At 36.1% G+C, this 15,180-nt stretch overlaps 1 protein-coding gene and 2 non-coding genes across 3 annotated transcripts; all 3 read left to right on the forward strand.

Moving 5' to 3' along the window:
- Positions 1-2,091: 2,091 nt before the first annotated feature.
- Positions 2,092-9,950, forward strand: LOC144966744 (uncharacterized). Its single transcript, XM_078903518.1, has 4 exons — positions 2,092-2,438; positions 5,026-5,198; positions 7,581-7,849; positions 8,756-9,950. The coding sequence occupies exons 1-4, from the start codon at positions 2,342-2,344 to the stop codon at positions 9,642-9,644; spliced, it is 1,428 nt and encodes a 475-aa protein (XP_078759644.1). The 5' UTR covers positions 2,092-2,341; the 3' UTR covers positions 9,645-9,950.
- A 2,513-nt stretch (positions 9,951-12,463) lies between these two features.
- Positions 12,464-12,535, forward strand: Trnam-cau (transfer RNA methionine (anticodon CAU)). Its single transcript has one exon. It is a non-coding gene; the product is annotated as a tRNA-Met (tRNA).
- Positions 12,536-14,595: 2,060 nt separating this feature from the next.
- On the forward strand, positions 14,596-14,667 carry Trnam-cau (transfer RNA methionine (anticodon CAU)). The gene has a single exon. It is a non-coding gene; the product is annotated as a tRNA-Met (tRNA).
- Positions 14,668-15,180: the final 513 nt, after the last annotated feature.

Genomic DNA, 15,180 nt, shown 5'->3' on the forward strand with positions numbered 1-15,180 from the left:
TAATAATAATAATAATAACAACAACAATAGCAACAACTACCGCAACCACCACCACCATCGTAGTTATTATCATCCAAGACACTTGTTGTACAATAACTATTCATATCATTTACACTCCTGCAGTAGGAGTACATTACAAAAACACATTATCATTCCTTGAGGCGTGTCGTTGTAAACGATGTTTGATCCCGTCTTACAACACACTACGATTTGCCTAATGATTGCACGCATGCTAATGTAACACTGATGACAAGACAACGGTCAGTGATAGCAGGCGGCCTTATGGCTATCCTTGTTGTTTTGGTGTTGTTTTTTTTTTATCCAGCTATTACAAAATGCCTTTTGTCTATTATTTTGGCCAGAAAAAGTTGAATTTAATTCCAATCGGTTATAACAAAACTTTAGTTGTTATAAAGGTTCATTATTAATTTTAAAAAAAATATTTTCAATTTTGAGATTTGTTGGCAAGTTGAGGGTCAGTCTTATCGAAAAATTTTATGTTTTAAAGTTAACGTTTTCTGGAATTGACACTTTCTGTCCTCACACATGAACAAAAAAAAAAAGAAGAAAAATAAATCAACAAAAAAAAACAAACAAAAAAAAACAAAAAAAAAAAAAAAACAAAAAAAAAAAACAAAACAAAAAAAACCCAAACTCGTCCTTCAAATATTGATGGATTTAAATGATTCTCATCTCGGCAAAAAACAAAAATTAAAAAAAAAACAAAAACAAAAAAAAACAAAAACAAAAACAAAAACAACAAAAAATACCCCCTCTCAAATCTGGGACTTAGAGAGACCACGCGAGGTCCCAGGTTTGAGAGTTTGTTTTTGCCAAGTTCAGGTTTATTTAAATCGATCGATATTTGCAGGATGACTTTTTTTTTTTTGGGCCAATTCCTAAATGCGTGTCTTTCCAGAGTCCTGCCGTGAAATTGGTTCAAAGACATCATCGTTTTATTTTTAGCATTTTGCTTGTAATGTCTGAAATCCGATCGCCAAAAAAAAATAATAAAAAATAATGAAATTAAAAATAAAAATAAAAATAAATGATAATAAAAAAAAAAGAACGAGAGCGAGTGACCGCGTGTCAAAATGAATTCAACCTAAGACTTCCTATTGAGGTCTCAAGACTTTTTCTTTATTTCTTTTCTATGTTCTGACAAGATTACTATCCAAAATAGAAATATATCTTCTGTTATTTAGCGGCACTACAGTAATGCCAGGGTCCCGACACCTCAGTTGGTAAGGCATTCGTGTCACACGCAAAGGGGGCGAGATCGAATCCAGGTGAACTCATTTTTTTTTCTGACCACCGACCTGTCCATCCTGCAGTAATTGGATGGCTGGTTCTGTTCGATTTGGCGGAAAGTACTTTGTGATAGAATAGCGTCCTATCCAAAGAATCTCAAGCAATAATTGTCCGTTTCACGCCATAGAAGCCGTAATAAACTCCGGCTCTATGGGCCACGTTGCTGTGAGGGACTACAGTGGAGCCCCAGCAACCGACCATCAGATGATCAAGAGATTGGCAACAAGTAAAATAACAAGGATTGACGAAATAAACATAATAATATAATAACGGCCATCGTCATTTGAATATTAATTCAACTGACCACACCAACCAATCACACTCCTTGCCTCCCCCCCCCCCCCCCTCCCCCAATCACCAGGATAGGCGCACTAATCTCAATGTTATAAGTCATAAAATGCATCATTACCACGTTCATTTACCACTTAACTGGCGTACTCTGGAAAAACACGTATTTAAAACTTTGGCCAGAAAACTCGTCCTTCAAATCTCGATCGATTTAAATGACTCATCTTGGCAAAAACTCTCAAACTTGGGACTTTTTCGAGGTATTTCGTTAAGTCCCAGGCTTGAAAGATTTCGCCAAGATGAGGGTCATTTAAATTGATCGATATTTGAAGGATGAGTTTTCTGGCCAAATTATTTAAAATTCTTGTTTTTTCAGAGTGCAAGTTAACTGGTCAATGATCAATGTTGTTTTTGGTGCAGGCTGGGCACATCGATAGAAAGAGGAGTAACTTATAATGTATTATAATCTATTCTCTATTATTGATGACTGAAATACAAAGGTGTGTTTTTTTTGTGTAGTGAGGGGAAAATAAGAAGTCCTGTTTTGATACGATTTCGATCAATTAGATTAAGATCATCATCAAAACAACCACCACTACGACCATCATCATCATCATTATTATGACCACATAGGAAGACAGCTCGAATTTATAATTTGTCATTAGAGAATAAGGAGAGAAAAGAGTTTCGGACGTCGTTGAATTATCGAATCATCATCGTCGTTAAAAAGACATCATCGAGAATGTGGTGGAGTTGGATGCAGACATCCCTCGGAGATCCAAATCGTCTTGTGTTGAGTTGTGTCTTCTTCTTGGTTCTCGTCATGGCTTTGTGGATGTGTAAGTTAGTATTGTGTGGCTTCTTTTCACATGGAGATACATGATAGTTAATGATTATTTCGGATAAAAGAAGACCTGTCTGCTAGTACGAAAAATTCCCTAGAATTACTAAATAATCTGTGTGGCTGTGTGGTCTCTAGTGAGTGTATGACACTCGCTTTCGGATCGGAAGGTCCTGGGTTCGAGCCTCGTTCGGCGCATAGTTGAGTCTTTGGAGAAGGCTCTTTACTCACATTCTCTCACCGTACTCAGATGTAAAATGAGTACCCGGCCATTAACAGCGGTGTCTCTGTCCGAAAAAATTGTAATATCGACGAACAGACGTCATGTACCATCCTACATGTTGCTGTTGGCCAGGGACCCCGGATAAAGCGCTTTGAGCACGTTTAGTGGATATTGCGCTATATTAAAGCTCAACTTTTAAAAGAATTTGGGCTCCAATTTTTGAGCTTCCTAAAGAACATCTTTAAGTTATTTAAACTTATTGAAAATGAAAGTTGATGCCAGACTACATTATTCTAAGATTTTAAAGTGTTATTTGATTCATGTGGAGGTAAATTGTTGATTTTTAAAGTTAACAACCGCGACTACCATCATTATCTCCCAAAATTTACGAATATTTAGATTTCCAAGTAGGCATGTCTGGGTAAAGACAATGGTGTCTGCTTGACCTACATATTCGTGGCCATCAGAAACAGTTAGTGTGCTGTGATATCGTAAAAATAAGTGACTTTAAAAAACACTAAAAAAATAAAAAATAAAAGCAAAGATAAAATAGCAAACACCCGCTCCCCCTCACCCCCCTCTAAAAAACAAAAAAAAACAAAAAAAAAAAAAAACAAAAACAAAACAAACAAAACAAACAAAAAAACAAAAAAACAAAACAAAACAAAAAAAAAATAACAAAAAATAACAGCAATAAAAACCAAAAAAAAAAAAAAAAGAAAAGAAACAAAAACAATTAAAAAGCAAAAAAACAAAAAACAAAAAAAAAACAACTCCAAGAAATCAAAACAAACACCCCCCCCCCCCCCCCCCCCGAAAGATAACAAAATAAAACAAAACGACAGTTTGTTGGTTCGTGTCACATATTTCCACGTGGCTACCAATTCATTTTTTAATGTTTTAGGTCAATTGGAAATTTCAAATACCTAAAAGGTTTTTTACAAAAGAATATAAGGATTGACTCCAGTTGATGGCATTTCACCACACAAATCTGTTTGGACGAGTGTGTGTGTTAACCCAATATTAACTCCGTGTTATAAAATAATTATAATTTATTCAAATGTTATAGTTATCATATAACGTTATAACAAGTGTAACTAAATGACAAATTGCCATATTTCTGGACAATAAATTATTTATTTATTCATTTATTATTATTATTATTATTATTATTATTATTATTACTATTATTATTATTATTATTATTATTATTATTATTATTATTATTATTATTATTATTATTATTATTATTATTGTCATCATCATCATCATCATCATCATCATCATCATCATCATCATCATCATCATCATCATCATCATCATCATCATCATCATCATCATTATCATCATCATCATCATTATTATTATTATTATTATTATTATTATTATTATTATTATTATTATTATTATTATTATTATTATTATATTATTATTATTATTATTACTATTATTATTATTATTATTATTATTATTGTTATTATTATTATTATTATTATTATTATTATATTATTATTATTGTATATTATTATTATTATTATTATTATTATTATTATTATTATTATTATTATTATTATTATTATTATTATTATTATTATATCATTATTATTGTTTTTATTATTAAATATAATATTTAAAAAACTTTTTTTTTTGCGTTTGTTCCTTGATTTGTGGTAATTAGATCTATGTTCTTGTTATCTTTTCAGATTTGTTAATAACGGTATAAGTTGCGTCTATGTAGTCTAGTGGTATGGCACTCGCTTTCGGATCGGAAGGTCCTGGGGTTCGAGACTTGCTCGCGCATTGTTGAGTCCTTGGAAAAGGCTCTTTACTCACATTCTTTCACCATACCCAGGTGTAAAATGAGTACCTGTCCGAAAAAAAAATGTAATATCGCCTAACTGGCGTCATGTCTCGTTCTACATGTTAAGTGTTGCTGTTGGCCCAGTGACCCATTGTAAAGCGCTTTGAGTGAATACTGCGTGATATAAAAGCTCATAATATTTTATTTTCTTTGCACCTGTTTCAGCCTGATGTAGGACAGACTTCATGTGTCTGTTCATAAGATATACTCATTATCATTGCAGCAATAATGCCCGCTAAATTAATTTCGATAAGGCCCTCGGTCCTCCTCTCGTAAATACTATGTGAATATAGATCGTATGCGCTTGGCTTAGAAGCTCACAACATTGCCATCCGGAAGTAAAACGGACTAACACACAAAACTATGTGTAACCTTGAACGTTTCAGTCTGGTTAATACAGTTTGATGATAATTACTCATAAACGCGGATGGCAAAAAGTAATTTATAAAGACCTGAGTGACGTCAGCTTCATGTTATCTATATCCAAATTCTTTTCCCCAGACAACCATCTGTCCACTTACATCAAACACATCACCGAGTTGCTCTCAATTGGTCTGTACTTCCTGACCTACCTCGTGGTCAGAATTGTCCAGAAGGTTGTCTGGTCGCTGAACGGGATCCAGGACCACAGACTGTTGGCGGAGAATGGGGATGCTTACGACACTTGTGTGCAGGTGACTGGAGACGTCCTTCAAATGAAGACATATTACGACAACAACAATACTACTACTACTACTACTACTACTACTACTACTACTACTACTACTACTACTACTACTACTACTACTACTACTACTACTACTACTACTACTACTACTACTACTACTACTACTAATAATAATGATAATAATAATGATGACTATGATGATTATGATGATGATGATGATGATGATGATGATGATGATGATGATGATGATGATGATGATGATGGTGATGATGTGGATGATGATAATGATAATTATAATAACAACAATAATAATAATAATGATGATGACAATAATAAAAGTAATGATAATATTACTATACTACTAATAATAATGCAATAGATGTTCATATTGAGACAGGTCACTATCATTAAGTAATATTTGCATACCTTATGTTAATTATTCATTTTGTATCAAATAAATAGCACACGTTATGTAAATTCAATGTGTGATTGTACGCAACACACTTGCTGTAAATTGTAATGTGCAATCAATGAGGTCGAATACCATAGATCAATCGACAAAACAAACGACATATGATTTGTTTGGTCGTCTGCGTATTCCTGTTACGTTGCATTTTGTACTATGCCTTTAGGCAGGGGCGTGGCTTAATTGGTTGATTTGGTGCCTGGCACCGCATCCCTATTTTAAAAATGGATACAGCATTAAAAAATAAAAAAAGTAAAACTTGGAAATGGTATATACCACCTCTTACTTATTTGAGTAACTCTTCTGTCTATATATTTTTCTTTTTTTTTTGTATTTACAAATATAGCATGTTTTAAGCCATTTTCTTCTGATTCTGGCACCACCTTATACTGTAAGCATGCCACGCCACTGCCTTTAGGTGAACTGCTAACAATATCCGCCATCCGAATAAAACGTACCAACACGCAAAACTACGTGTAAACCTGAGCGTTTATAGTCTGAGTGAAGCAATTTTATAACTAAAATTATACACCAACATGACTGTTTAAAATTAAAATAACAAATAACTGATAGACGTCAATTTCATTCCTACTATAGGAATTTCAAACTTGACTCAAACATGAAATGTTATATTATTTGGTTATATGAATTGACGGCTGTTGTAAAATCTTAAACTTGAGCTTTTATATAGAGCGATATTCATGAAACGTGCTCAAAGCGTTTTACAAGGGTCCCTAGTCAAAAGCAAAGCTTAACGTGTTGGACGAGACATGACGCTTGTTAAGTGATTGTACAATTGTTTTTGGACAGAGACAATGATAAGATATCTGATTAAAAATACGTATAACAGGCGACCTGAACTGGAAGTAAATAAAGTGTTATAACGTTCGTTCCTGGGTGGGGTCCTTTGACCTCCCATGCTAGGCAGGAGGTCACTTGGTGTGTCTTCTATCCCTTTATATCTGTTTTCCGAGTTGCTTTTTGTTTTTGTCTTGGAATGGGATTTCCTAGTTTTGTCCTGGCCCTTGCTGGCGTTATTTGTTGAGAGGGAAGCAGTCGAATGTTTAGTATTAGTTCTGGAAGATAACTTTGTCATACTCGCTAACAGTAAGGCTGACAGACAACCCACGTGCTAAAAATGAGGCGTCTGCTTTAGATGTAATTTGAGGCAAGAAACTTGACTTTTCGATAAAATCATTACGATGATTATTCAATCTCATAATGCATGCAAACCATCTTCATGTCAATTGACAAATATCATGCAAAGTTTGGTGACTATTGTGGGGTTATGTCTCTTGTGATATGACGCTCGCTTTCGGATCGGAAGGTCCTGGGTCCGATCCTCGCTCGGCGCATAGTTGAGTTCTGAGAAAAGTACTCAGGTGTAAAAAGAGTACATGGCCGTGAATAGCCTTGTCTCTGTCGAAAAGAAATGTAATATCGCCTAAAGGCGTCATGTTTCGTTCTACATGTTACTTATTGCTGTTGGTCAGGGACCCTTTGTAAAGCGCTTTGAGCACGTTTAAAAGATATTGCGCTGTATAAAAGCTAAAGTTTTTTTCTTTGTTCTTTTACTGGTCCAGTGGTTTCGGAGCCAATTTATAGGGAGTGAAATTAGCGGAAGAGTAGCGTCCTTTGATTGGACGTCACCCATAGTCTGTGACGTCACCGGCGGAAAAGTTATTAGAGAGAGAACGTCATGTTGGTTGTGCGCATGCGTCTCTCGTCCTCGCGGAACCGCGCACAACCAACATGACGTTCTCTCTCTAATAACTTTTCCGCCTGTGACATCACAGACTATGGGTGACGTCCAATCAAGGGACGCTACACTTCCGCTAAACCCATTCCCTATATGATTATGATATGACATGAAGAACTCCCATCTGAATTTTATACTAATTGTCATACATCTTGCTGTACCAGGTACTGGAAATCGTTCATCGTGGCCGACTGTCCACCGTCAACTACCCCAAACACTGGGATTTGCTGGGACTCCACCAGCATTTCACACATCCCTGCAGGCTTCTGAATCCCAGGATCACCCTCTACAGCGTCACCCAGACCCACGCCTTTCTGGTGGAGGTTCCTGAGGAGATTGATGTGCACTCCTCCAAGACGAGCCCGTTTATGTACATGGCCCAATTCCATCACGCCACCAGAATGTTCTCGATGCCTCTCTGTCATTTCCACAGGTATTGAGTTAATTCATTGGCTAATACTAATAATTGCTATTGTCCCTTCAACCATTTCTCAGACTGAGTTACATTTCTTCCTTACCTTCTAGTCTAGTGACATCAAGTTCATATTTCAAAATCCTCTGTCTCAAATTGACTCAAATTGCATTTTTATCCACTTGTCAAAACAGACGAGAACTTCATAATTTCTTACCCAAAAAAAAAAACAAACAAAAAAACAACAACAAAAAACAAAAAAAACAAACAAACAAACAAAAAACAAACAAAACAACAACATTAAAAAGAAACACGAGCCGTCTGATTCGAAGTCGAATGTCATGCCACTAGTCCACATAGCCGCATAAGTTTGTTTTTGTTTATATGTATTTGACAAATGTCATATTATGTAACCCATGTCCGAAAACGGTATCATTTCGGGATGACCTAAGTGTTAAACAATCACATTCAAGTTTAATTGTTCAAAAACGTGTAATCTTGGGTTTTAACTCTCTAAAATGGTTTATAGTCATTCTCCTCAATATGATATATAAACTCATCACAAGTCTAATTTGTAAGCATCTTAATCAATCATACCGATATTATACGTTTTGAGGCGATATATCACACATAAAAGAAAATAAAACTTCATTAAATGGGTTACTACTTGAATTGAATCCTCAAAAGATGATTCATCATAAGGTATACATGCATTTACAAAATGCACATAAAGAAAAAACATATGAAAACAACAACAAACAATTATAACAAAAAACCAACAAAAAAAAAAACAACAAAAAACAAAAACAACAAACAAACAAACAAGAGAAAACAAACAAACAAACAAACAAAAAAAAAACAACAACAACAAACAAACAAAAACAATGAATGGCCACTCATTCTCATCTATCTATTTTTTCTTTTCAGGTTGGCCCAAGAAGTCGGTGACCCCAAAGTCCCAGTCCTGTTGATCTCCAGCAGCGGGCGATGTGGTTCCACCCTCGTCCTTCAGATGCTGGAAAATCTCCCTGGAACTCGATGCATGAGCGAACCCGACTCAACCACCAACATCTGCCTTATGGATCGAGCTCGCCAACTTCCTCCACAAGAAATTTCACGTCTGCTCCAAAGCGTCACCCGAATTCTCTGCAAAGAAAATCCAGGGGATCAGAGAATCGTTATCAAAACTAGATTCAACTGCTCGACTGAACTCCCGTACATGTTCGATCTTTTCCCGGAGTTCAAACATCTTTACTTGTATAGAAACATGGGACAGGTACTTAAATCCTACTACAAATTCCTGCATCGTGATACAGCTGTAATCATCGCGGAGAAAATCTTCAACAGCTACACCATCAATACGTTCATCCCTCTAATCCGACGTCACGTGTTCCATCTGATAGCAGGAGAATTCAGCAGGGCCAGGTTACGCGGCGTCATGCCGCAAATCAACTTCTCAGGATTTGTAGCTGCCTGTGTGGGTTCCTGTGTCGTGGAATTCCAGAAGTTCGTGAACGAATCTGGCAGAGATGTTCCCTCCCTTCACTACGACGAGTTGATGAGGTGTCCTCTGGAAGTGACCACGAGACTATTCCAAGTCCTGGACTTGCCATCTCATTACGTCCAAATCTCCTTGTCTGCGATGCAACACGACACACAGGAAGGGACCATTCTGAGTAACATAGCGTCGAATTATAACAAAAAAATGCCTGGGTCGGATGTCAAAGATTCCAATTTGGTATTGTCAATGCTGGGGTTGCCTGACATGAATCAAAAGCTTGTGTTAGCGAACCCCGTGGAAAATCTAGGATCCTAACTCAACTCAAGAGCCATTGTGTGTTATACACGCGTGTCATTCATACATATCACTGTATTATAATTTACTTTAAAACCAGTTCCGTCCGCTGGGTAGACTTTGACTGTGACAATAAATATTGTCGGATAATATTTTCAATGCTGTTAAACGCCGGAGAATTAGTACGGATATTATGAGATCTATTGTTCATAACCCATATTTCATACCACTGTTACTCATTGTATATATCTATTTTTCACCTATCATCCACATGTCTTTGAGTCGATTCTGTGTACACTAATGATAATAAAGGAAAATACGCTTTCATATTCATTTCTTTTACTTTATAAAACCCTATATTCAAATATTAACCGATTCTCTATACAAGTGGAGATGTCTAGCGAATGTTGACAGGGAACATTTTACTACAATTCTTGACGATGACACTTATTTGTGTGTTAGAAATTAAGGAGCAGGTACTGGTGTAAGATAAAAAATTGAACAAGCGTGTATGAAAGGTGCCAGACAAAGCAAGAAATAAAAACACAAGAAAAAAAAAAAAACACTAAAAAAAATCAGTCGACCTCGACTGGGGAGGAAGACTGATTTATGGGAATTTTTCTCCTTGTATTTTTCTCTCTTTCTTTGTCTGGCACCTTTCATACACACTTGCTATTTTTTTCTAAACCATTTCTCTTGTTTTCTTTGATTTCATTCATTTTCTTTATTCCTTTTGTTATCCTTGAAAATACTTGTAGACATTTCATTCTCTCCATCCAGAATTCAGACGCTTTCAATCTACTTCGTGACCATTCTTCAAGTTTTTCATTTTGTCAAAGTAATTGTAATTGCATAATGTAATAGATTTTTTATTATTTCGGGATGAAAAAAATAAGAAACTGAACAAAATAAAATTTAATTTAAAAAACAAAAAAAAAAACAAAAAAAAAAAAAAACAACCAAAAAAAAAACAAAAAAAAAAACAAACACAATAAAAGAGTATAGAAAGAAAAGAAAGGGTAAAAAAAGTAACAAAAATTGAGAATCAAAAACCCGCTTAGAGTCTGGTGTTTCGGAGTTATAGCGCTATCTAAGTTTTCAGCATTATTATTATTATTATTATTATTATTATTATTATTATTATTATTATTATTATTATTATTATTATTATTATTATTATTATTATTATTATTATTATTATTATTATTATTGTTATTATTATTATTAACAACCCACAATCTGACAACGTTCTTCATCCAGTCAACTGTTGCACTCTGGAAAAACGCCTATTTAAAAATTTGGTCCTAAAACCCGTCCTTCAACAATCGATCGATTTAAATGACCCTCGTCTTGGCTAACATTCTCAAACCTGGGATTTTAACTAAGACTTGGCGATGAAAATTTGTAATGTCGCCTTACAGGCTTGGGTGTCCCGATAGCTCAGTTGGTAGAGCACTCGCTTCACACGCAAAGGGACCGAGATCGAGCCCGGGTGCAGTCGAGATTTTTGTCTGATCTCCCTATCGACCAACAGTGATTGGGCAGCTGGGTCTCTTAGATCTGGCGGAAAGTACTTTGTGATAGACTAGTGTCCTGTCCAAAGGGTAGCAAGCAAGCAATTGCTTTTGTCCGTTTCACGCTATAAGGACCGGGATAAACGACTCTTTGGGCCAATTGGCTCTAAAGGACTATTTACAAGCTTAATTATGTCTCGTCCTGTATATTAGGCTAAGTGTTGCTGCTGTTCATGGACACCTTGGAATTCGCTTTGAGCACATTTAGTGTTTATTGCACTATAATTGTTTACTAAAAGAGTTTAAGGTCAAAATAATCTGCATTTAGGGCCGTTTAAGAGGCTACCCTCGCTCTAATTGTAAAAGCGCATAAATTAACTTTAGTTTGATTTTACAGCCTTTAAATTATTATTTTGACTAAGATGATTGACGCATAGCATTTTAACAAAGAAGTAAGAGGCAGCATAGCTAAGCGGTACGGTCTTTGGTTCGTACCCGAAGGGTACCGAGTTCGAGTACCCGCTGATAGATAGATTGATAGATAGATAGATAAATAGATAGATAGATAAATAGATTGATAGATAGATAGATTGATAGATAGATTGATAGAAAGACAAATAGATAGATTAATAGATAGACAGATAGATAGATAGATAGACAGATAGATTGATAGATAGATAAATAGATTGATAGATTGATTGATAGATAGATAGATAGATTGATAGATAGATAGATAAATTGAGAGATTGAGAGAAAGAGAGAGAGAGAGAGAGAGAGAGAGAGAGAGAGAGAGAGAGAGAGAGAGAGAGAGAGAGAGAGAGAGAAAGATAACGCTGTTGATGGCCAGGTACTCATTTTACACCTGAGTACGCTGAGAGAACATGAGTAAAGAGGCTTTTCCAATGATTCAACTATGCGCCGCTCAGTGTGAGTCTCGAACCCAAAACCTTCTGATCCGAAGGCACGAGTCATACCACTATACCACATCGCCGCACGGTGACCTTAATCTCGGCCTATAAAATAATTATACCTTCTTGTAACCACGAATACCTTAGGTGAATTATACAATTAACATTTTGATTACTGTACATTTCACGCCCCCCCCCCCCCCCCCCCCCCCCCCCCCCCCCCACCCTTTCTTTTTTTTTCGTATTTCTAATGTCTTCTCCAAATCCGGCCGAATGTAGCAAGGGAGAACAACCAATAATTACCACAGGAATATCCTTCATCACGAGTAACGTCCCCTGTTAAATCATTTTCCCTGAACTATTGCATCAGCCACTTGAGAATAAAATATAAACCATTGGGCTATCGTTCAAGTATGGAAGCAGAGTGGCGCAGTGGAAGCGTGCTGGGCCCATAACCCAGAGGTCCGTGGATCGAAACCACGCTCTGCTAAATTTTTGTAAAATTCCAGATTTGTTTTTCTTCTTTTCCTTCATTAACTCCAGACATTGAGAATTACTCAATATTTTTTTATGATCAGACCAGAATTCAGTAAAAGCAACTAATTCGATTCAATAGTCTGATGTCACACCGCATGGCAACGGCGGCCATCTTGGTTCTAAACAAAGAAAATCATTACTTTTTATTTTTCATGCTGGCCAGAACTTTTTATATGCCTTGTGATCAGAATGTGTAAAAGTCAAAACATTATCAAATTTATGTGTTTTTTTTCCCTCTGGATAACCTTTATGCTTTTCATACGGGCGTCCGCCATTGTTCCGATAGTTTAGAGCCAGTGTTGCTAAGTTACCATGCGTCATTAGGAAGGAAGTGACGTTACGACTATTGAATCCTATTGCTCAACGAAATTGGAACGAAATTGACGTCACTCGATATGTAAACGATGGCGATAGTACGATCCATCACGTCATTTTGATATTGTAGAAGGAATAAAATTGAGCAGCTCTTTGTTATTGTTTTCATACCTGTAATTGGGTGATTAGTTCTCACTAAATTATTATTGATGATATGAATTTAGATAAAATACTCACAACATCCGCCAGTCGGATATAACGTACTAACAAACAGACGATGTGTACCCTTAAAGTCTGAAATGATTTAACGAGAACTAATAACTAAAATAGCTGCCTAAAATCAATAACAAAGAGCTGAGTGACGTCAATTGCGTTCCTTCTATATCAATCAGAGTATAAACGTTTCAGGGATACACATAGTCTTGTATGTTGATACGTTTCATCTGGTGGGTAGATGTGGTGAGTAATTTACTTACATCAGTATCAAATCACATCGACATGAGGAAGCAAAGACATTAGAAATAAAGTCAAAACAATAACAATTACAGTTATCAATGCTTATCAGTTGAAGATAAAGAATTTACTCCTTTATAACTAAGCTTTAATATAATAATAAATAATAATGGTATAGATTTATAGTGCGCCAAACATCCCTTCATCAGGAGGGCTCTGGGCGCATAACATAGATTAACTTAATCATTAAGCCCTAACACAGTACACGAACAACGCTAATTATACACATAATCAAAAGAAAGCCTGTCGGAATAAGAATGTCTTCAATCGACGCTTGAATTCCTCTAGTGAAGACGAAGAACGTATCTCTAGTGGTAGTAAATTCCACAACCTTGGACCAGAATGCTGAAAGGCGCGTTCACCAGCCTTCACTCGACAGCGGGGTGTTTTCAATTTGATGTCGTTAGTTGATCGAAGCGATCGCTGTGGGTTATACCGTTCAACGAGGTTTGAGAGATATGCTGGTGACGAGCCCTCCAGGCATTTGAAAACGATAGTTGAAGATTTATATTTAATCCGCTGGTCCACTGGCAGCCAATGCAGCTGCTGTAGTAATTCGGGAGCTGCAGTTTTCCTGTCTTTCTGCAGTACAACGCGGGCTGCCATGTTCTGTATTTTCTGGAGTTTGTTTATTTATATAGTAAACTTGAATTAAGCTTGAAATTTAAAAAGATACCCCCACCCCCTGTTCCAAAAGACATGAAAACAAAAGCAAAACAAACATAAATCAGACAAAAATAACAAAAACAATATTTTAAAACAGAACCCCCCCCCCCCCCCCCCCCACACACACACACAAACACAAAAACCCAACAAGAAAAAAAAAAAAAAAAAAAAAAAAAAAAACAGCAACAAAAAAAAAAAAAAAAAAAAAAAAAACCCAACCAAACAAAAACAAAAAACAACAAATAACAAGCGAACAAAACAAAACAATCAAAGCAAATTAAAAAAAAAAAAAACGAAGAAAAATGACTAGAGAAATCCAAACAAACACATAAACAAACACACCGCCCAAATCAGTGACCTGTAACAGTTTATATAATAAAGTATACCAGGTCATGACACAGAGACACATGTGTCGACAAACTGTACCTACCATCTGGCACACGAAGAGACATGCGATTGATTGCATCAACAACAGGTGACTATGATTTATACAGTATAGAGTAAACCTGGACGGTCGAGAGCAGAGTGGCGCAGTGGAAGCGTGCTGGGCCCATAACCCAGAGGTCCGTGGATCGAAACCACGCTCTGCTAGTTTTTTAAAGAATGTTTTTCTTTTATTTTTTATTTTTTTAATAGGATTCAATAATGAAAAGTTCTAGCCAGCATGAAGAACAAAAAGTAATGATTTTCTTTGTTTAGAACCAAGATGGCCGCCGTTGCCTGGCGGCGTGACATCAGACTACTGAATCCAATTCCAAATGCTTCAATAGTCGTGACGTCACTTCCCTCGTAATGACGCATGGTAACTTAGCAACTGGCTCTGAACTATCGGAACAATGGCGGACTCCCTTATGAAATATTTTTCCGAGCATAAAAGCGTATCCAGAGGAGAAAACCATAATAAATCTGATCATGTTTTGACTTTTACACATTCTGATCACAAGACCTATGAAAAGTTATAGCCAGTATGAGTAATAAAAAGTACCAAATTTCTTTGTTTAGAACCACGATGGCCGCCGTTGCTGGGCGACGTGACATCAGACTATTGAATCCAATTTCTCTTGGGAAGACATTCCTGTGATGTCAAAAAAAAAAAAAGAAAAA

The sequence above is a fragment of the Berghia stephanieae genome, chromosome 2 (genome assembly GCF_034508935.2).
Source record: "Berghia stephanieae isolate SIO BIC M18660-M18661 chromosome 2, UCSD_Bste_1.3, whole genome shotgun sequence".
In the NCBI taxonomy this organism is placed as follows: domain Eukaryota; kingdom Metazoa; phylum Mollusca; class Gastropoda; order Nudibranchia; family Aeolidiidae; genus Berghia; species Berghia stephanieae.

Bases quoted from the DNA above. Each gene is read 5' to 3' on its own strand.
- LOC144966744 (XM_078903518.1), top strand. From the start codon at position 2,342: ATGTGGTGGAGTTGGATGCAGACATCCCTCGGAGATCCAAATCGTCTT. The intron at 2,439-5,025 runs GTAAGTTAGTAT...TCTTTTCCCCAG, and splicing joins CGTCATGGCTTTGTGGATGT to ACAACCATCTGTCCACTTAC. The intron at 5,199-7,580 runs GTGACTGGAGAC...TTGCTGTACCAG, and splicing joins CTTACGACACTTGTGTGCAG to GTACTGGAAATCGTTCATCG.